General features: G+C 41.7%; 1 protein-coding gene across 1 annotated transcript; it reads right to left on the bottom strand.

Moving 5' to 3' along the window:
- Positions 1–356: 356 nt before the first annotated feature.
- Positions 357–23,136, bottom strand: LOC135505833 (protein sel-1 homolog 1-like). The gene is given in 22 exon segments (XM_064925014.1): positions 357–3,408; positions 3,411–3,567; positions 3,821–3,949; positions 4,033–4,205; positions 5,188–5,262; positions 5,876–6,041; positions 8,340–8,488; positions 10,142–10,229; positions 12,569–12,631; positions 13,038–13,115; positions 13,270–13,338; positions 13,595–13,651; positions 14,516–14,670; positions 15,592–15,673; positions 15,790–15,849; positions 16,354–16,407; positions 18,602–18,764; positions 20,185–20,290; positions 21,041–21,208; positions 21,838–22,048; positions 22,356–22,399; positions 22,657–23,136. Coding segments are annotated over 22 exon segments (2,382 nt in total). The 5' UTR covers positions 22,712–23,136; the 3' UTR covers positions 357–3,328.
- Between the last annotated feature and the right edge of the window lie 263 nt (positions 23,137–23,399).

Below are 23,399 nucleotides of genomic sequence, written 5' to 3'. Positions count from 1 at the left end.
GCTAATTTCCGGTAATCGACACATCCATGTCTTGTGTTGATTTGATACCAGGGGGTCGACGCTCTACCAAGTTCAATATTGACCCCGTTCTGGGTCCGCGCTCCGTATTGACCCCGTTCTGGGTCCAGACCACGGTCGGCCAGTTGAGTATGGGGGGGGATTTATGGTAGATCTTATTTAGTTTATTATTTATTTGGAGGCCGCAAAACACTCCGAGGCCCATTCTTTGCCCTCTTTCACACAACCGAGCAATGCTCGGATGTAAAAAAATATATTTTTTAAAGATCCAATACAAATGGATTTACTCCCTTCACAGCAGAAATAAGTGCCTCATTGAATTGTTTTCCAAACAAGGATACTGATTCCTCATCTCATAGAGCATCATTATTTTAATAGGAGCCTTGCTTGGGAGAGATAGTGGTGGAGTAGTTGTTGTGATGGCCAAATATCAACCGAACACGTGCTGATTAGTACAAGTTTTAATAACTGGCTAGAATAATTTACCAAACTAAAAATTGTTAGCTAACATGGGTAATTGAGTGACTGACAAAATAAACTGCTGATGCACAACCACATTTTGAACTTGCACCTCGTGTCCCATTCTAACTTAACGGTAAGTTGAGACCCCGACTGGTCGGGGCCCCCATTGCATGACATAAAATAATTCTCATGTCCAACAGCTGACTTTACCATTGTCCTTAATAGGGTTGGGAGGATTGGAAATCAATCAGGAATCTAAAAAAAAATGTATCCCACCAAATCTGGTCATTACACTTAAGTAGATGGCGAAGGAATACCAAAAGCAAACACATTTTCCTAAATTGGTTTCTGTAACAGCTGTATAGTGTTATCAATTGACCAATGTGTTTATAACCTGTTGCCATTATTATGACAGAAAAGTCAAGTCACTATAACCATAACATACACTGAGTGTACAAAACATTAAGAACACCTTAATATTGAGTTGCACTCCCCCTTTTGCCCTCAGAACATCGTCAATTCGCTTGGCCTCTAAAAAGGTGTCGAAAGCATGTTGACAACAATGCTTCAGTTGTGTCAAGTAGGCTGGATGTCCTTTCGGTGGTGGACCATTCTTGATACACATGGGAAACCGCTGAGCATGAAAAACCCAGCACCGTTGCAGTTCTTGACACAAACCAGTGTCTTGTCCATTGCATAAATACACAATCTGGCCAGTACTGGCAATCCGTCCGAGAATTGAGAAATATGTGTAAAACTTTGAAAATATAATAAAATCAGATTTCACTTGACACTAGCTGACTGTACAGGATATCCATAGAAATGCTGAAAAACTGAAATCATTAAAAGGGTTGTACTTCCACTACTCTTCCCTTACAAATGAATGTAGAGTCTGGCCCTATTACTGATAACATTGATTAGAACTCATTTAAATCACCATTTTATTTCTGCAGGTTCTCTGTGTCTCCGTCACTGTGACAATGTACTAGATGTTAATGGGGGAATTTTACAGAATCATTTTGAAACATGCCAATCGGGGTTTTTCCTTTCGGCAACTGACAGACAATGAAGTCCTTGATGTGCTGTTGACATAAGACATGAAGAAATATACAGGGGCCGACTATTTGGATCCAGGTCTGCTCAAGTGTACAGCGTCCCTCATTGTGGGCTCAATAACCCACATCTTTAATTTATCTTATCAGGAAATATTCCTAACGTGTGGAAATCAGCTTATGTGATGCCACTACATAAAAGGAGGCGATTGCTGTGATCTTGACAACTTAAAGCCTGAGCCGAGGGAACCAGAAGCTGGAGAAGCAAAGACCTGCTCCATAGGGGAGGGGGGGGGGGGGGGGTCGGGCCAATAGTCACACCCCGATTATGACCCCAAGTGGAACCATGTATAACAAAGTCAAATAGTCAGTGCTTTCTCCTAATGAGTCTTGACAAAAAGGCTGTGCATGACATCTCTTCCTGTTGCAGTTCAACTTATCAATCAGTTTAAAAAGGATTAAAAATGAAGCATGGTTCCACAAACTATCAATTACTAGTAGATGGAACAAGCGTCAATGCATTCACTCAGGATTTTGGTGTAAGGGAGCATCTATGGTAGGGATCAGCATTCTACAATATTATCTCAAGGATATTCTCTGTATTGGGCTATATGGATAATATATCAAGAATCAAACCTTCTGAGACACAGAATCATGCGCTGCAATGAGGAAGGAAATGGGGTAGCTAGTGAAGGGGTAGCAAAGGATTCTCTATCCTTCATTCTGATCCTTGACCATACCATAGCAGAGCTGAAATGACTGACAACAATATCTTTCATTACTTGGTCCACTCAAACAAGTAAATTGACCAAAGTTCAGCTACGTACTGAAAGATTGTGAACTGGATGTCAAATAAATGAGCACGTTTATGTTTACTTCATTAGTTCAACATATGTGCTAACTAAGGATATTCGCTAACAAAATAGGATCCTGAACAAAACGTCTGCATTGAAACAACTCATGTGTGCTAAAGAAATATTTGCACACAAAAAGCTTTAACGCTTGATAATCAAGCAAATGTGCTGACAAAAGCATGCTGGAAAAAAACAATGATTCTTTATCAAGCTAGTTTATGAACAGAACATGCTTACAAAATGTGTTCTTAACAAAACTTATTTTTTGAAAAATATTTCGCTAAAGACAAGGGGATGAAGATGACTTCACGTGCCCAGTTCTGATTGCTGCCACCTGACGAATATGTTGGTATTGCAAGGTTTATGTAGACATCTGGAATCTTATTTTCCGATAAGTAGAGTTGTAACCTTAAACTCGTACATCAAATCTGAAAAGGAAAAGCGGAAAAAAAATCTGACCGTTGTTTCCGAAGCCCAATCGCTAATAGAGCGCACAAAACAAGACAGTTTCATTCCCAAATCGGACGATAATTAAGAAGATGCCTTGATCGCCCCACGTGGCTAGTTCTGAGAAGTGATTCTGCTGCCGGTACCCTGAGTCACACTCTAAGAGGTTGAGTCTATATTGTCTTTTCTACAGCCTCTGTTCCATGGCCTTGTCCATCAACCTACTCCACTCTCCCTCTCACCGATTCCTTTCTTCATTCTTCAACTTGGAAGGTCTGAGAGCATTGACAGAGACAGAGAGTTAAGTAGGGCGAGTCTGGCCTGTTCAGTAGCCTACAGTCTGTGGTCAACATGCCGGAGTCAGGAGGGAAAAGGTGGTGCCCAAGATGGGAGCAAGTTAGTCTGCCTTTACCCACCCCACCAACCCCCCCAGAGAAGAGGGTATGGGTCAGGATATCACCTTCCCTTTCCCTCTTCCCACTCCATCTCTATCGCTCACTGCTGCGCCTCTTCGGCCTCGGGCTGGGCCTGGGCCTCAGGTTGGGCCTCCGGCTGGGCCTGCTCCTGAGCAGGCCTGGCTGGGGGAGGAGGGGCTGCGGGGGCATTGCCTGGTGTTGTCTCTGGCGGTAGGCGATGACGGTGCCTAGCAGCAGGGCGATTACAGTCATTAGGTAGAGGTCCCACTCAGGGCCCAGGAGCTGGTCCAGGTCCACCTGACTGACCACCTCACTCATCTGGTGGGGGGAGAGAGATGATACAGGGTGGGAGGGGAAAAAGAGAGAGGGTCGGTCAGAGGGAGCAGAAAGAGAGAGAGCATTGACTAGATTGAACAAACATAGTACAATCCCATGAATCCTGTACAAATGTAATAAATTAAGTTAGCCTCAAACATTGAGCATGGCCCCCATGAGTTGAAATGGAAACGACCAGGGAAATGAAACTCCCAGAGGCACCGGATCCAGGAAGTGCTCTGTACTGTACACTCACGTTGAGGTCGTGCAGGTATTGCAGGGTGTAGACCAGGCCCAGTTTACACAGAGCCAGGAAGACGGGCACCTGAGCTTCGGGACTAGCCTCAGCAGCCATGTCGTAGAAACGCTTGGCCAGGTGGATATCCTACAGGAGGGGGAAAAGTAAGGGGTTAAACTTATAGGTTTGCATGTGTGTATGAATGAGTTTGTTTATGTGCGTGTGCCCACCTGTTTGATGCCCAGGCCTTTCTCATGCATGTAGCCCAAGTTGAACATGGCCTGAGCGCTGTGCTGCTGCTCTGAGGCCAGCCTATAGTGGATGACAGCTGTCTCGTAGTCCACGTCAGTACCATAACCATAGAAGTGGTAGTCCCCCAGCTTTATCCTAGCCACTGTATAACCTGGGTAACAAAGTTGAACATACAGTACACACGTTAGTACCAGTGGTGTAAAGTACTTAAGTAGTACTTTAAAGTATTTTTATTTAAGTCGTTTTTTGGGGTATCTGTACTATTTATATTTTTTGACAACTTTTACTTTACTACATTCCTAAAGAAAATATTGTACTTTGTACTCCATAAATTTCCCCAGACAACCCAAAGTACTCGTTACACTTTGAATGCTTAGCAGAACAGGAAAATTGTGAAATTCACACACTTATCAAGAGAACACATGGTCATCCCTACTGCTTATGTTCTGGCAGACTCACTAAACACAAATGGATATTTGGTGAATCATGTCTGAGTGTGCACATGGCTATCCTTACATTTTTTTAAAGAAGGGCACTGTCTATATTAAACTCTTTGCTTAATATAAGGAATTTGAAAGTATTTGTAATTTTACTTTTGATACCGAAGTATATTTTAGCAATTACATTTACTTTTGATACTTAAGTATATTAAAAAAACAAATACTTAGACTTATCAAGTAGTATTTTACTGGGTGACTGTCACTTGAGTAACTTTCTATAAAAATAAGGTATCAATACTTTTACTCAAGTATGACAATTGGGTACTTTTCCCAACACCATAACCGTAGAAGTGGTAGTCCCCAAGCTTCATCCTAGCCACTGTATAAACCAAATATCATGGTCTCATATACCATGACCTTTGTTTTAGCATATAATGGGATCCTTCCAATTGGTCTTAAAACTGCATCTAAAAATGAGGGACCACATCTGAAGGGGAAGCAGAATTTAACATTTAACATCATTTTGATTTGGATGAAATGTTTTGAAAAGCTTGGCCCTGGGCAACACAGTTGAAGATACAGTCTCCCCCAGCTTCATCCAACTATCCTCCCCTACAATTACTGAAGGGTACAAAGACCAGCTCAGTACAGCAAAAATATGGAAGGGTGATTTATGAAGGAGGCTCAACCAACCCTGTGCTGCTGCTCTGGTCCAATGAAGAAGGGCTCGAGGGTATGTCTCGTTCTCGTTGAAGATCTGCGCCTCCTCTACTTAAAACGAAACACGCACACACGGTTCAAACACAAAATGGCACCAACTGGTTTAACATCATCGTAAGTGCTTATTAAAACGCATTCACAAAGGTCATGTCTGTAAATAGATATCAGAACACAAAGAAATGGAATGTTTTGGCATGGTGTCGCAATTTCTTCATATCTAAACAACCACAGGGGATTCATTGCCTTTAAGTGATCAGCGTTCTGAACACATTACAACAGATGGCGGGCCACAGACAGTCCCTCGGCCATATGCTTGGTTCACATGTTACAGGGTCACAGTGCTCTCTGGTGACAGAGGTAAGTGGAAGCACTGGTGTCTTACCAATGTACATAGAAACAAATTTCCTCCCGGAGCGTGTAGTTCTTCCCCTCTCCTCATTCATCTAAAAAGGAAGGATCATGGCTCCCTTATGCCCATGCTTACCGCAATCCAAATGCTTTTGAAGCCTTGCGGGGGAGTGAACAAGTGCACAGTTCAGGGAGAAGGCGGGAGAAACAGAACTGGGCTGAGGTTCTAAGATGGTTGCTGCTAAACAAAAAACTGTTCCCCTGTCAGCTATCTAGGGGATTCTTATGACAAATATTGTGTATTTGTTCTTACTCTGGTCCAGGATGAAGGCCACGTTGCTCTGCGCCACTTCGTAGCCCTGCTCGGCCAGCAGCAGGTACTGCACCAGCGCCCCATCCATGTCGCCGTCCTTGAAGTTGCCGTAGGCTGCCATCAGCCTGTCCGACCAGCGCCCACGCTCACACACATTCTTGAAGAGCTGCCCGCAGACATACATATGAAGACAGAGACGCATTCAGTTAGAAACACAAAGAGACAAGAACAAAAGGCAATTTGAGGTGGAAATTGGCCATAATCACAGATCTAGGATCTGATTACACAACGCCTGATTTGAACTTTTACCATTGGTAGGATAAAAATTAACCCAAACCTGGTTGTGGATCAATGGCTAAAGAATGGGTAAGTAGGTTTTGGATAAACAATGACTGACATGGAGTAGCAAATGGCTAAATAATTAACTAATGGATGACGGCTAATGGAGGACAAATAACTAAACAGGTAGCTATTTGGTTCATGCCTAGCTAGAGGACGGATTAATGCATTGATCTAATGGATAAAGGTTAACAGATGGCTTATTTAAGCAATAAGGCCCAAGGGGGTGTGGTATATGGCCAATATACCACGGCAAAGGGCTGTTCTTAGGGACAACGCAATGCGGAGGGCCTGGATACAGCCCTTAGCTGTGGTATATTGGCAATATACCACAAACCCTGGGATGCCTTATTGCTATTATAAACTGGTTACCAATGTATTTAGAGCAGTAAAAACAAAATGTTGTCATACCCATGGTATATGGTCTGATATACCATGGCTATCAGCATGCAGGGCTCGAAACACCCAGTTTATAATGACGATTAATACACAGCTAACGAAAAGCTAATTAACTGTGAAAGGCTAGCTAACGGCTAGCTCCAAGGTGGCTAGTGTAGCAGGGTTGCTTGATACTTATTGGCTAATTAACTGAAGCACTGGGCGTCTGAACTAGCTAGCTAATTGCTAATCCTACAGCTTTCCAATTATAGAGCGCTATCTAAATGGCTAGTTAATGGCTAATGCTGTAGCTAGCCAATTACAGTGCATTCGGAAAGTATTCAGACCAAAATTGATCAAATATTGTTTTCCTCAATATGTACAAATGTATTAAAAATAAAACAAATACCTTATTTACATAATTATTCAGACCCTTTCCTATGACACTCGAAATTGAGCTCAGGTGCATCCTGTTTCCATTGATCATTCTTGAGATGTTACTACAATTTGATTGGAGTCCACCTGTGGTAAATTCAATTGATTGGACATGATTTGGAAAGGCACTCACTTGTCTAAATAAGGTCCCACAGTTGACAGTGCATGTCAGAGTAAAAACCAAGCCATGACGAAGGAATTGTCCATAGAGCTCCGAGACAGGATTGTGTCGAGGCACAGGGTACCAAACAAACGGCATTGAAGGTCCACAAGAACACAGTGGCCTCCTTCACTCTTACATGGAAGAAGTTTGGAACCAACAAGACTCTTCCTACAGCTGGCCGCCTGGCCAAACTGAGCAATCGGGGGAGAATGGCCTTGGTCAGGGAGGTGACAAACCCGATGGCCACTCTTACAGAGCTCAAGAGTTTCTGTGGAGATGGGAGAACCTTCCAGAAAAACAACCATCTCTGCAGCACTCCACCAATCAGGCCTTTATGGTGACGGAAGCCACTTCTCAGTAAAAGGCACATGACAACCCCTTTGGAGTTTGCCAAAAGTCACCTAAAGACTCTCAGTGAGAAACAAGATTGAATGCCAAGCATCACGTCTGGAGGAAATCTGGCACCATCCCTACGGTAAAGCATGGTGGTGGCAGCGTGGGGATGTTTTCAGCGGCAGGGACTGGGAGACTAGTCAGGATCAAGGAAACGATGACCGGAGAGAGATCCTTGATGAAAAACTGTTCAGGACCTCAGACTGGAGCGAAGAATCACCTTCCAACAGGACAACGACCGTAGGCACACGGCCAAGACAACGCGGAGTGGCTTCGGGACAAGTCTCAATATCCATGAGTGGCCCAGCCAGAGCCTGGACTTGAGACCAATCTAACATCTCTGGAGAGACCTGAAAATAGCTGTGCAGCAACACTCCCCATCCATCCTGACAGAGCTTGAGAGGATCTGCAGAGAAGAATGGGAAAAACTCCCCAAATACAGTGGTGACAAGCTTGTAGTGTCATACCCAAGAAGAATCAAGTCTGTAATTGGTTCTAAAGGTGCTTCAACAAAGTACTGAGTAACGGGTCTGAATACTTATGTAAATGAAATATTTCTGTTTATCAAATTTGACAAAATGTCTAATAAAACATTTTTGCTTTGTCATTATGGGGTATTGTGTGTAGCTTGATTAGGGGGAAAAAAATCTATTGAATACATTTTAGAATAAGGCAGTAATGTGAAAAGTCAAGGGGTCTGAATACTTTCTGAATGCACTGTTAGTACAGCAGCTAGCTAATGGCTAGCTAGCTCACCTCCACGGCGGTGTGGCAGGAACGCAACACGCCGGTGCCTGTGGCGTGCATCTGGGCCAGGTTGTAGAATGCCAGAATGTGCCCTGCCTGCGAGGCCAGATTGAAGAACTTGAAGGCCTGTTTGTAGTCACGCTTCACCCCAATGCCATCTGGGGAGGAAGAGGAGGAATGGATAGACAAAAGTGAGTGAGATACCCAACAAAGAAAAATGGTGTGCAAGAGGAGAAAAATAGCATTTCTAGGATTTTGTTTATGGGGTGGCCAAGGGGGGACCAAAACCAGTCATGGGTGGCCATGAGAAATCAGCTAATTGTATCACAAATAGCATTGAAAATTGGCTTAAACTACGATGCATTTTATTCAATAGTCTAGGTGCCTACTTTGTTTCATGTTTAACAAAAGGCTGCCCACCAAATTTAAGCTCACAGATCAAATACAGGGCAAAAGAGAACATGTCAAATGGGGGTATGTACTGGTTAAAAAAAAAAAGACCTAGCTGTTTAATGTTGTTACTGTAGGTCTCAACTCTCATTAGAAAAGGGAATAACACCCTGCTGAGACAGGAGCAAATGGTGAACAGTGGTATTGACGAGAAAGGCATCCGTTTCAGTAGTGCGAGTCACGGCTCATAATAGAGAACGCATTATTTCTTTTAGAAAATTACCTCAACTCAAGTAGACAATTGACAATGACTGCATATCATCAGCAATCATTTCTGTAATCAGCTGTTAACGATGATGTGCGGAGCGCTTTATATCCGTAGAAAATCATTTATGCCTGTACTAGACTCTGGGGATATTTTATATATGAATGCTTCCACTCAGTGTTTGAGATCAATTGACACCCTTTACCATGGCACTTTAAAATAAATCTCAAAATGCAAAGCCCTTACGCACCACTGCACTTTGTATACCAGGGTTGGCTGGCCTTCGTCACTCGTAGGCTCAGGCACTGGTATATTTTTTATTTACAAAGCCATTTTGGGTTTACTACCTTTTTATTTGGGCATTTTTATTGTTCAGAAATGTGGTGGGGACTCTCTTCGTTCACTGGACTTTATCCTACTAACTGTTCCAAATGTCCGAACTGAATTTGGTAAAAGGGCTTTTATGTACTCTGCGCCATCGTCTTGGAACGACTGACAAATCACTTTTAAACTGGAAGAACTTGTCCCGATTGGTATTTTTAAATCACTGATGAATGATGTTGAGACTGATTCCCTGACCTGTCAATGTTTTTAAATTGGCTGTTATTGATTTTGTTATACTCTTGTGAATTCTGTAGTTTTTCATGTTGTGTCTGTAATTTTTGTAATGATTTGGTGCTGCCCATCTTGGCCAGGACGCTCTTGAAAAATAGATTTTAAATCTCAATGAGACCTTCCTGGTTAAATAAAGGTTAAATAAATATATTTGAAAAGGTGTATATCCCTTCTTACTAACTTTACAGCATTGTTGCATTAGACAGGCGTATTTGTTCAAATGTTTTCACTTTGATGATCAGGACCTGTTAGGACCTGTTTTGTGAAGAGAAAAACAAGACATTTTCCAGTGAGGAAATTTTTTCTGAACCAGATTGACAGCACTCTGACCCAATGAGAATGGGGTGGCCAATCATATTTCATGAGTAGCAGTTGACACCCCGCTGATAACACCCCTGCTGCAAAGAGTGCAGAGTTGGGAGCAGAACGTTGGTGGGCAACTAACATTGCACTTCCAGGAAACCAAAAGGGGTAAGGCTGCTTTATACAACAACAGAAATAAAGGGGTGGTCTATACACACACACACAGTCCCACACTCACTGTAGTACATGGTGCCCAGCTGAAGCTGTCCATCCACCCAGCCCTGCTCTGCTGCTTTCTGGAAGTACTTCAGTGCCAACTCGTAATTCTGGAGGATGGACACACACACAAGATTGTGTAAATCACACAGGAAATACCGACATACAGTGCATTCTGACCCCTTCACGGTTTCCACATTTTGTTATGTTACAGCCTTATTCAAAAATGTATTAAATTGTGCCCCATGCCCTCATCTATCTATACACAAAATACCCCATAATGACAAAGCAAAAACTGGTTAACACATTTTAGCAAATGTTTATAAAAAATAAATAAAAAAGGAAATATCACATTTACATAAGTATTCAGACCATTTACTCAGGACTTTGTTGAAGCACCTTTGACACCAATTACAGCCTCAAGTCTTCTTGGGTATGACGCTACAAGCTTGGCACACCTGTATTTGGGGATTTCTCCCATTCTTCTCTGCAGATCCTCTCAAGCTCTGTCAGGTTGGATGGGGAGTGGTGCCAGGTTTCTTCCAGACGTAACGCTTGGCATTTAGCCAAATGAGTTCAATTTTGGTTTCATCAGACCAGAGAATCTTTTTTCTCATGGTCATGGTTAGGTGCCTTTTCGCAAACTCCAAGCGGGCTGTCGTGTGCCTCTTACTGAGGAGTGGCTTCCGTCTGGCCACTCTACCATAAAGGCCTGATTGGTGGAGTGCTGTAGAGATGCTTGTCCGTCTGGAAGGTTTTCCAATCTCCACAGAGGAACTCTGGGGCTCTGTCAGTGCCCATTGGGTTCTTGGTCACCTGCCTGACCAAGGCCCTTCACCCCCAATTGCTCAGTTTGGCTGGGCAGCCAGCTCTAGAAAGAGTCTTGGTAGTTCCAAACGCCTTCCATTTAAGAATGATTGAGGCCAGTGTGTTCTTGTGGACCGTCAATGCTGCAGAAATCCCGTCTCGGCGCTCTACAAACATTCCTTTGACCTCATGGCTTGGTTTTTAACTCTGACATGCACTGTCAACTGTGGGACCTTATATAGACCGGTGTGTTCCTTTCCAAATCATGTCCAATCAATTGAATTTACCACAGGTGGACTCCAATCAAGTTGTTTCTACATCTCAAGGATGAGCAATGGAAACAGAATGCACCTGAGCTAAAATTTCAAGTCCCATAGCAAAGGGTCTGAATACTTTCCAAATGCACTGTAAACCTAAAGTACACGGCTGCTGGATTCTATTGCCTATGCCAATGTCTACAAAAGCTCAATTTAGGAATGTAACCACAGGGCAAAGCAGGGACAGGCAACTGTCGGATCGATCAATTCCAACCCCCCCAAAAAATGTCAAATTAAAGTGGGGGTCTCAACTTACTGTTGAGAGTTAGAATAGTAAAATACAAAAGAAAAAGTGCAAATTTGGTTGTGCATCAGCAGTTCTCTATGTCAGTCAGTAGGCAGGTTTCCATTGCTTTTGTCAAAATAAACCTGGGTCAATGTCGCAAAAATAATAATTGCATCATGGTAACAGCAGACATAGGAGAAAGTTTGTAAAAATCAACAGCATTTTTATTCATTCGACAGGGGTGTACTTTTCTTTTGTTAAGCTTGCGACAAATGGAAACTGTTTATCGAATAAATATTTGCTGAATACTTTAAGGTATGCAGGACACGTGATATCATTTAACTGTAAGCTACACTCCACATTTCATTCTAAATGCCTACTGCTTGCAAAATAAAATGGAACTATAAAAATAATGTTTCTTTGCAGGACAAGGATTGTTCTGACTTTCAAGAATGCCTGAATTGCTTTGCCTTGCTTTTCTGGTTGGCTGAATGAAAGTTTCACCATCCAATTATTACAGATCTATGATACGTTGCCACATGATAATTATTAGAATATGGCAAATATTGGTCAATTATAGTATTCTATCCATGCTGGCTTTCGCAGGTTACCTGAGACATGAAAGATCGGTGGGAGGGCACACAGGCAGTCGCCAATTTATTCATACGCAATTTGACTAAACGGGTAATGGCAAACACTTCAACTATTCCATTTTTATTTGTTTTTGGGTGTAACGTTATTACGTCGTTGTTTTTATCAACACAACACATAGTTAAAATGGAAACGCACCCAAGCAGGCAATTGTCGCCTATATTCTCTATGGCAACGTTCTAAGTGTCTACAAAAACAAAACAAAAATATATATATATATATGTTCATGGAAACATAGCTACTGACAGCTAATATTTTTTTAGATTGGTTAAGTTAGTCTAGCGGCCAGCTATATAAACTTGAAGTAATCATAGTCGAAATACCAACCAGGGGGCATGGATTGATTTTGTTAGTCCCTCTCACACGGATATCATATTAAAAACTGCAAACATTTGTCTCCACCCCAAAGCAAAATGTGTAGAATTGCAGAGGGAGAGCAGTCACTCACCACTGGCACACCTCTCCCGTACAGGTACGCCATGCCCAGCCCACTCTGCCCAACAGGGTTACCCTAGGGGACAAGAACAGCGAGTAGCGACATCAAAGAGACAGAAACCACCCAAGACACAACAATAAGTATTGAAAATAATAGTGCACTCTTGAAAAAACCATATATATAAACTTGTTAAAATGTACTATTAATATAACAGATTGATCCTGAAATAGCATGTGCATTGAAAATCTATGTACAGTATAGGAATGTTTCTGTCCTACAGTTTGACCACTATAAGTAGAGGATTGTTACATTCAGTACAGGCACTGTGGGCTATGTCCAAGATATCCATAGGAGTGAATGGTTTGACATTAGTAAAAAAGAACCAAACAGAGCTATATAGATATTATTATGGATGCCTAACAATCCATGGTTGGACCACAGATATAGAATGTCAATTCTAAGTCAAGGTTTGGTTACTCACCAGGTCAGAGGCCTTCTTGAAGTACTGCAGGGCCGTCTCATTGTTCTGAGACAAGTACTCACTGCCCTCCGAGTACATCTGAAAGATAGTGAGAGAAAAAGAGAGTGAAGAGAACAAATGAAAACAGAGTAAGAGAAACCACTGAATGGTAGCACAGCCACAGAGTAAGGTAGAGTTACTTGCTTATTTCTCCACAGTGCTACAGGCCTATAAGATCATGTCATAATCTTACCTTCCCAAGGAAGGCCATGGCGTGCGTGTTCCCAGCATTCGCGGCCTGGTTGAAGTAATCGTAGGCTCGCTGTCGACAAAAAAACATCTCCACACATGAACTTCACACTAAATACAGGATGACAGATGTAGGAAAATAATTATAACGTTTTTTAGGGTTGATACATTTTTTGCTCGGGAAAATCAAGTGGATATGACAAACTTCAGATGCCTTTTTAAACTTCAAATACACTACAAGTTTTAAATTTCCTGCACAGGGTGATCAAATTAAGATCCTACACCTGTAGTGTTTGAACAAGGTTGAAAATTGGTCAGGGAAAGGTTACCTGGTGGTTCTGCTCCACCCCCCGACCACCGTGCAGATGCAGCTGGCCCAGTCCCACCTGTTGGGAGCAAATCATGGGGTCATAGCACAAAACACCACATTGGAGTACCAAATGGCCCCCTAAACCCTACATGGTGTACCACTTTTGACCAGGGCCCAGCTTTTCAATCATAACCCGCTAACTCATTATCATGCAATCACCAGAGAAACTTTAAAATGAGATAATTAGAATATTTCCATCAACTCCCACGAGGAACGGCATAATGCCTCGCTGCCAAATATACTCCTGAACTCATCATTTACAGAATTTCTCAGACTGTCTAGCTCACATGTCAGACACAAGGCCCATGGGCCATCTGGCTAGTGACATTTATATATCATTGCGCAGGCTGGATTTAGGTTGTCAATTCATTTTGGCCCACTTACATACAGCCACCAACACACTGTACTACAAGTTCCAGCAAGCACTGCCAACATGCTGCGCACCAAATGGAAGTGCATTGACACATACCCCTCGTCCCAGACCCACCCACCTACAAGCCAGCCAGTACGCGTTCATATTGTACGTTTATAAGTGGACATTATGAAGAACCATTTTTTTTTTTAAAGTCCAGTTTTGGTGGTATTTATATGCATGTTGTGTTTTTCCCCAATATGGCCCGTGCTGCGATTGAATTTGACACCCCTGTCCTGGCTTTTATATAGTTATATCACATTTATCACACAAATATATCACACAAATATCACATTATAAGAAAAAAATATATATAGGTCCATTAACTTTTTCTACATACTTTATACTTAGTTTTAGTCATTCAAGTTGACACGGAATGCCTTTTCCATCGCAAAGAATCCTAAAAAATTTCCTACGCAGAAAAAGAAAAAACCTCATAAGAGCAGTGTGCCCCATCTGAACCCTAACCTGGGCCTGGACATCTCCCTTCTCAGCCAGGAACTGGTAGTATTGGATCAGGTCTTCCTCCAGCATGCCGCTGGTAGAGCCCGGGTTCTCCACCTCGTCCAGCAGACGCACCCTCTGCACCGCACTGCCCCCAGTCAGGGACACGTCACTGGCCACTGGAGGTTAAGGAGAGAAGGAATTAAAAACTCACTGCTCTTTGCATAACGCCTAAGGAAAGCCTCAGGACTCAAATCTTGCTGCCATAAACTTGCGCTGTGAATCAAAAAGTTACTTTTTTGAATGCAGCCTTTCCTTTCGTCAGTGTGCAGCACCTACAATGTAGGGCTTTTCAAATGCAGGTCTTCTCAATTCAAAACACTAACCAGGTTTCCATCCAACCTTTTTATGCGAGTCAAGTACATGTTGGATAAAACATTTCACGACAGGCCTGATGGAAACAGCAAATTTGTCAGTAAACACTCCAAATGTCGACAAAATGCTTTAGACAAGATGGGATCTTTTTGTGTCTGTAAAATGTATTATGCTAAGTAAACTTGGAGTCATGCGATGATATGCTGCGTGGTTCTCCCACAATGACTCTGGAAAGCATGTAGTTTATTAGGCAAACAGAGGAAATAAAATTACAAGAAAGTCACAGGGTGGTGAAAATGCACCGTGATGAGCTTGATGCTCCCAGACAATAAATAGGTTATTATTCTGGTGACATGATGATCAATGCTTGCCTGCAATTTGATAAAAATAATCTTGCTCTTGTTTTCATAATCTCATCATCTGCACTGTATCCATGAGCTGTTGGCAAGAGCACACGTGCCATGACCATAGTGAGCACATTTGCTAAATTACGCAACATTTTTGGTGGCAGAACCATCAGTAGAGTTGAAAATGCGATGGGAATTTAACCGCAACAGTAAAAAAAAAAAAAAAAAAAATGCACTTCGTTTTATCCGCAACAAGTCAATATGACGAAAATATTCACGTGAAAATCTTCCACCTATTGTATAGAAACCTAGCTACTGAGACAAACTCATCTGAGACAGTGAAAGATGTTCATTGGTTGAGAGGGGGTGGCCTCCTACCGTGATTGGCCACCAGTCTGTAGTGCGTCAGTGCTGATTCGCAGCTCTGTGGTACGCCCACACCACCCCAGTATCGGTATCCCTAAAGAGAGAACGGTAGCATAGGAGGGAAAGGTCAATCATTATATCCAGAAGGAAGAACAAGAGACATTATTAAGGCTTCTCTACTCAAAGATACAAAGAGCAGAAGTAGCTCACCAGAATCATATGAGCCACCAGGTTTCCGCCCAAAGCCCCAAAGGTATAGTAAACCAACGCCTGAAACAGAGTTGGAGGGTTATGCTTTACATTCCAGGCTTAGCAGCCAACTTTGACATCATCTAGGAAATAGAGCTGGGACGATAAACCAAAGATAATCAACATCGACCAAACAGACAACTTATTGTGGACTTTCTGCTGACATCGTTCATTACGATAAATAACCTATCGGGCCCTACTAGAGTAATATGAAATAAGTTTACTAATATAAGTAATTGTTAAATGGGACAATTGATAGCTACAACATTTAAAATGGTAGTAATAGTTAAGGGTTATAAAAAAAAAAAATTAAAAAAAAAAAATTGTGGTGCACTGTAATGTTATAAACTCATAGTTGTACTTATTATAATTCAGTCAATTTATCGTAATATGGATGAGTGTCCATGTCGCCCTGCTCTACTACAAAAGCTACCTCTGAACAAACAGAGCTTTTGATCAGTATATAGGCTACGTGGAAAAAGGAGTGTTTTGGGGAGAGAAAGTGGAAAGGCTGGGTGTTGGTACCTTTGCTTGACTGGAGTTCACGCCTAACCCAGCAGCGTACAAGAAGCCAAGTGCCTATAGGAAGTACAGGGTGGAGCGTTAGGTTACCTACAACCACACAGAGACGCATAAACACGAATGAAATCATATATGCATTCATCAGTTGTCCGTTTTTGTCCGTCAAAAGTTCAATTCGAGTCTACCGACTTCTTTTAAGCGAGTTGCATATGTAAAAAGCCTGTCATTGTGCATTATTTGATGGGCTATCAACTCTGTTGTTCATCAACGAATGACTCCCATTGAAAAACCAAGGTCAAATCAGTAATTTTAACAAAATCTACATGCCGGTAGCCTTAAGCAGCTACAGAGAATGTGTAAATGGCCCAATAGGACTACAGTTGTAGGGATAGTGCGAGATTTGGGCAATTAATTAAAATGGTAGGACGCATGAGATTTTACTCAAAGTAACACTGTGGTCTAACACTCAGTAACTTAGTCGTAGTCACGATCTGGTTACCTATAACTTCTTTTATTTTTTTTAAAATGTGTATATTTATTTCCGGACACCTTCTAAACTACCCATAACCCACTATTTCTCAACGTCATATGGAGAATCTACTCTGTATTAGCTAGCCATGCAGACCAATTGTTGGCAGTGGTGAGCTACAAGCAACCAAATCACGTGGTGGTGGGATGTAAACAACAAATCAGATCCCCCACACGAGGGCCGCATGATCTAGCGTTACACAATGACTGGAAGTCAATGGGATCAGCTAGCTGATTGCGTCAACGCTATCTTATCCCGTAGACTTCCAGTCATTGTGCCAATGCTAGTTAGCAATCGCCATAGAAACTACCTTCAACTTACCTCCAAACTGCATGGAGACTAAAAATGGTATATTCAAGTGTTTATCTGACTGTGGTTAAGGATGAAAAAAAATTGCCCCAGTCTCGCACTATCCCTTAAAAGGGGCATGTTGACATCTTACACAATTCCTGGAGACAACCTGAAACTCCATCGTCTCAATGACCACGTTTAAATGCAGACCAATATCCTCTGATTGTGATTATAGTCTTATCGGTAAATAGCCCACCCAATTATGCCTACCTCATCCCCATACGGTTTTTATTTACTTTTCTGCTCTTTTGCACATCAATATCTCTACCTGTACATGACCATCTGATCATTTATCACTCCAGTGTTAATCTGTTAAATAGTAATTATTCGCCTACCTCATGCCTTTTGCACACAATGTATACAGACTCCTTTTTTTTCTTTTTTTACTGTGTTATTGACTTGTTTATTGTTTACTCAATGTGTAACTCTGTGTTGTCTGTTCACACTGCTATGCTTTATCTTGGCCAGGTCGCAGTTGCAAATGAGAACTTGTTCTCAACTAGCCTACCTGGTTAAATAAAGGTAAAAAAAAATAATAATAATAATGTTTTCATCTTTGTCAAACAAATCACTAAAGAAAGCAGGCTACTTGCGCAGTTCGGTCCACCATAATTCCATAATATATTTTGCTCATGCTCCATACAGCCTACTTTCACCCCTAATTTAGACAACTTATGATTTCCGACATTTGGTAGGCCATATTATATTATCTGATATTTGGTAAGGCCATTTGTTTGTCAACTACAGTTAGATACGTGCAGCTTCTCTTCTGTCATAACTTGTTGTCCTAGAAGACTAAATAAAGTAGTGCTCACCAGAATGTCTTACATTGATAGAATTAATGCATTAGTAACCTATTTAACACAGCTAAATTTGGCTTTTTCCATTTAGGGACCAGGGAGTCCAAAACAATGGAACGCTGGGTCCTGTGCAAAATGTCCAAATGTCATCAGTTGACGGTTAAGGAAATGAAAAGCTGAGAAAACTTTGAAACATGTTTCTGATAAGATTTCAGTTCATCTTGGGCGCAAATGCTGTCAGTTTGCATAACAGTGTCAAAGAAAACGCATTTCTCAAGTGACGCTAAATGGGGGGGAAAAAAACATTTATCTTCTGTTGTATCGTTTTACTGCAAGAAATATATAATTCTGCAGGAGCGTTATATAACGCTACATTTTTCAGTAACTATTCCATTTAACCCATATGAATATCAATTAGGAATATTCTGTTTATTCATGGATACTTGAACAGCTTATTCCCGAATAAGACATTAAGCGGGATATGAGTTATAACCTGGAATACGATGCACATGTAAAGTGGTCAATGAGACTACCCTGGAGCCATTAAGTTTAAATAGGAATGTTCCATTACCATCTGAGCTTTGGGGGAGCCCTCCAGGGCCAGTTTCTCAAATAACTCCTTGGCCTTAGGGATGTTCTGGGCCAAGTAGTCCCCAAACAGCATGGCGTAGGCCACCTTCTCCATGGCCTTGTGGTGGCCCTTGCCGGCAACCTTCAATAGCTTCTCATACAACCTGGTGAGGAATAAGATGAAGAATAGGAGGAAGGTTGTATTACAGTATGAAATTAAAATATATTAAATTGGCATTTTGTTTCACTGGACAGATAGACAACACCACATAATGTTCGTGGAATTATGTTTTTTGACATTACAAATGAAAAGCTGAAATGTCTAGAGTCAGTAAATATTCAACACGTTTATGGCAATCCTAAATATATTGAACAAAGATATAAACTAAACATGTAAAATGTTGGTCCCATGTTTCATGAGCTGAAATAAGAGAATACAGAAATGTTTCACATGCACAAAGGCACCAATTTGCTTACATCCCTGTAGGTGAGCATTTCTCTTTTTTCAAGATAAATCCATCCACCTGACATGTGTGGGATATCAAGAAGCTGATTAAATAGCATGATCATTACACAGGTGCACCTTGTGCTAGGGACAATAAAAGGACACTAAAATGTGCAGTTGTCACCAGACAATGGCCACAGATATCTCAAGCTGGGGGAGCGTGCAATTGGCATGCTGACTGCAGAGATGTCCAACAGAGCCGTTTTCAGAGAATTTAATGTTAATTTCGCTACCATAAGCTGCCTCCATCGTCATTTTGGAGAATTTGGCAGTATGTCCAACCGGCCTCACAACCGCAGACCATGTGTAACCACGCTACAGTGTCCCATGTTGGCAGTGGGGTTATGGTATGGGCAGGCATAAGCTATGGACAACGAACACAAATGCATTTTATTGATGGGAATTTGAATGCAAAGAGATCCCAGGACGAGATCCTGAGGCCCATTGTCATGCCGTTCACCTGCCGCCATCACCTCATGTTTCAGCATGATAATCCACGGCCCCATCATTGCTTGGATGGGTACACAATTCCTGGAAGCTGAAAATGTCCCAGTTCTTCCATGGCCTGCATACTCAGACATGTCACCCATTGAGCATGTTTGGGATGCTCTGGATCGACGTGTACGACAGTGTGTTTCAGTTCCCGCCAATATCCAGCAACTTCGCATAGTCACTGAAGAGCGGGACAACATTCCCATAGGCCACAACCAACAGCCTGATCAACTCTTTGCGAAGGAGATGTGTCGCGTTGCATGAGGCAAATGGTGGTCACACCAGATGGTTCTGATCCACAGCCCTTACCCTTTATTTTAAAAGGTATCTGTGACCAACAGATGCATATCTGTATTCGCAGTCACGTGAAATCCATAGATTAGGACCTAATGACACTAACCTGCAAAAAAAAGAAAGTCATACCTGTATTGAAGTGGGGTGTTTTTAGTGAAACTCTTAAGCAAGAGGAAGAACGATAAGACTATGTGGGATTTCTAGAGTGTTCTTGCTGTCAGCAAACACACTCATGAACATTAAAGGTGAACACTGTAGACGAGACAATGAAGAGGAGAAGAGGGAGAGCTCACTCTTTCTTCTGGCTCTTCCGGTTGGTTCCGTTGATCATGCGGAGGGCTGTCTGGTACTCCTTTTCGGTCTCCTCCGCTAGATGCCTCTGCTCCACCTGCTCTTCCGCTACAATATACAACACAACTAGAGTTGCAAAGAGGGTATATTTCTGGAAACTTCCTAAGTTTACCAGTAAACTACCAGATTTTTGTGTAACTTTATTGGTTTTTGGGGGAATTTTATCAAATGGCATCTAGTGGCCTTTTTTGGTACTTCAAATTATCACAAGTATCTTATTTCCGGCCCTCTATGTGGCCTTATCACATGTAAAATATATAAAATGATTCTTAAAAAATAGAATGGCAAAGCTGTAAAACATCCTAAATATATCATTGGTGTTGAATATGAAGGTTTCATTATGAAATATCCCTTATAATTACACACTTATTTTACTATGTACAAATGTCTTTGTAAATGTTTTGGCGCCAAACTGGTGGCAGTTATGAAAAATTACAATAGCTGGAAGAGTTGCTTCATTGAAAAGTGAATAGAAAATAATTAGGCTATTTACTCTTTAAGAATAAGGTATTTCCACTAGACACTCAAGACAATATGGACAGATATAAAAAAATGAACACACAAATGCATCATTTTAAAAAGGTACTCAACTATAAAATCACCAAATGTACAAAGATTCTAGTAACTTTGGTAAATTGCAGGTATTTTTGCAACCCTAAACAAAGCAACATTATTCATCCGCCAAGAACAATTTGTTTCAGGCACGTAAGTAGTGTGTCCATGTCTGATTCCCTCTAAGGCAGAGAAACAGGAAAAACAATTTTTTTTTTACACATGTATGCTTTAAGGGAGACTTACTCTCACAGAAGCCCCATCTCTTGTCCCTGTCGTAGTCGTAGGTGGTGGCGCACCACAGGCGGTCGTCCCCCCGGCCATCGGTGGTACAGTCCACATACTCCTTCCCCAGGAAGAGGAAGGGGAAGAGACAGGGCTTACCATTGGCTGTGCCGCCATTCACCACAGGAACTGCATCAACCAAAAATCACAGGGGCAGGATGGTATGTTTAAGCAAAAAACACTGACAGGAAGCAGATGGATGGTGATTAACATGTGGCAAACATCAACAAATTGAAGCTCAAATCTGTTTTAAAAGTTAAGCTAAAGACTGAACCAGTCTGGATAAATCATGAAAGAAACCCTACAGTACAGTGTGCAAATGGTGCATATACCCTTCACCAGAGTACTTTCAGAGATGTCACAGGTGCAAGCATGTTTTAATTTCCCGTGAGGGCCAACCGTTTCACTGAGTGCAAGTTCAAAAAGACACCGCATTGTTGCCATGCTCAAGGCCAGGTGTCAGCAAAGCTTAGTTTGTCCCAGTTTCTCAAAATGCTTCCTCAATGTTCTCAGCCAAGATGTTGTCACTACAAACATGTACCCAGTTCTAGATGTATAAATGTGGGGTAGCTGAAATCTATGGAGTTAAACTGTCAGTGGATTGCAGACAAATATAATGAATTACTACATAGATATGAAACATCTCCATGTAACATTCCACAATTACTTTATTAGTCAAGACAGACATGTCATAGAAATCAAACTGCAATGGCCACTAGTGACACCTGGCCAATAAAGGCCATCTTCCGGATCCTTACCCTCTTTAGGCCTTTCCTCGACGGGAGGAGGCTGAGTGGGCAAGTCCTCCTTCTCTTCCCCCTCCAGCCCACCTTCCTGGACCCCACCTTCCTGGACCCCACCATCGAGTCTTCTCTCCCCCTCGGCCTCCCTGGGGGCAGTCACCATTCCTGCTACAATCCTGGCACCTACTGGGACCTCATCCTCCTCAGAGTTGGGCTCATGGTAAGACTAGAAGGGGAAAACAAGCAATGTGAGAGGATTGAGGGGTTACATGATGTAATAACTTATTATATTGTCATTAGCCTGAAGGTTAGTGGATTTGAGTGAAACTAAGGCAATACACATGTTTTCTTATGGTTGGTTCTTCGCAAAGCAAATCTGCTTTTGCCATGTATAAAGCTAACCTATACTTTTACTTGCATGATACCAAACAGCTTCTTATATAAAATTTGAAAAACCTAGGTAGGCCTACTTCCACGTCTAAATGCAATAGAAAAGGGCACAGCAGGTTCATTTTTAAGTTACTGCTAGCTACCTTCAATTCAGGAGCATGATCATTATTCCCCTCTGGCTCTTCATCTGCAGAAAGACAATATCAAAGAAAAAAGTCATTGATTCTGTATTGTGCATCAGCTGACAAACAATATTCATCTAAAGAACAAGACGACGTAGAATAAAGCACTTTCCTGCTGACAGTAATGATAACTGACGTTAGTGCCTCAGAAAATGACAAGCTTGCTAGCTAATGCAATGCTAGCCAGCACTAGCGTTACACAATCTGTCAAATAGTTAATGTTGATATCTACCTGGCTGACTTTTTTTTTTTTTTAACTTACCAGCTGTTGTTCCGTGTGAGAAAACTATTAGGAGAATCACCATAGGCAAAATCATCCTCGTAGTATTTAATGACCCTTTCGACAACAAGCTAACGATTGCTAGCCAGCTAATTAACCAAATTTGCTCAGTGGCTAATGTTAAACATTAAATTACAGGATTATTCTTCTCGTGCATACACTGCTAACTAACATTCATTAGGACAAAGCCCACAAAATAAATAATAATTGAAAGGACGGTGCAGCTTAAAATATATATATATAATGATTTCTAACAGCTAAAGTTAACATGCTAGCTATAACGTTAACGCCGGTAGGCTTCACTATGCTTTGATATAAATATTTTTTCAGCTAGTTACATGTACGTGTTCCCGGTCTTTGAAGCTTGTTAATAAATAGCAACGATCAGCTGTACTTAGCTAATATCGTTCGCAGTTTAAGACAACAGCTAGCAACCCCTGACCCTTGAACACCACTTCCTAATCCCACAGATAGACCAATCCTAGACCACGATGACTGACATTGACCAATCGTTGATGGTAGAGGACATGTCATCCAATCGGGTGTGCACACACACGTTTTTTGCTAGTACAGTAGACAGATTCGTCCACGACATTCGAAACGCCTTCTGACACATATCGGGATCTTCTCTCATGCAAATGTGTGTGGCAAGCAATACAATGTACTTGGGAGCCCCCAAAGAGCAAATACTGAAGAACCACTAGCAAATTTTAGCATAATGGGTA

Source organism: Oncorhynchus masou, chromosome 19 (assembly GCF_036934945.1).
Source record: "Oncorhynchus masou masou isolate Uvic2021 chromosome 19, UVic_Omas_1.1, whole genome shotgun sequence".
Classification (NCBI taxonomy): Eukaryota; Metazoa; Chordata; class Actinopteri; order Salmoniformes; family Salmonidae; genus Oncorhynchus; species Oncorhynchus masou.
Note: the sequence above shows the minus strand (reverse complement) of the source record. Positions and strands in the feature narration are given on the sequence as shown.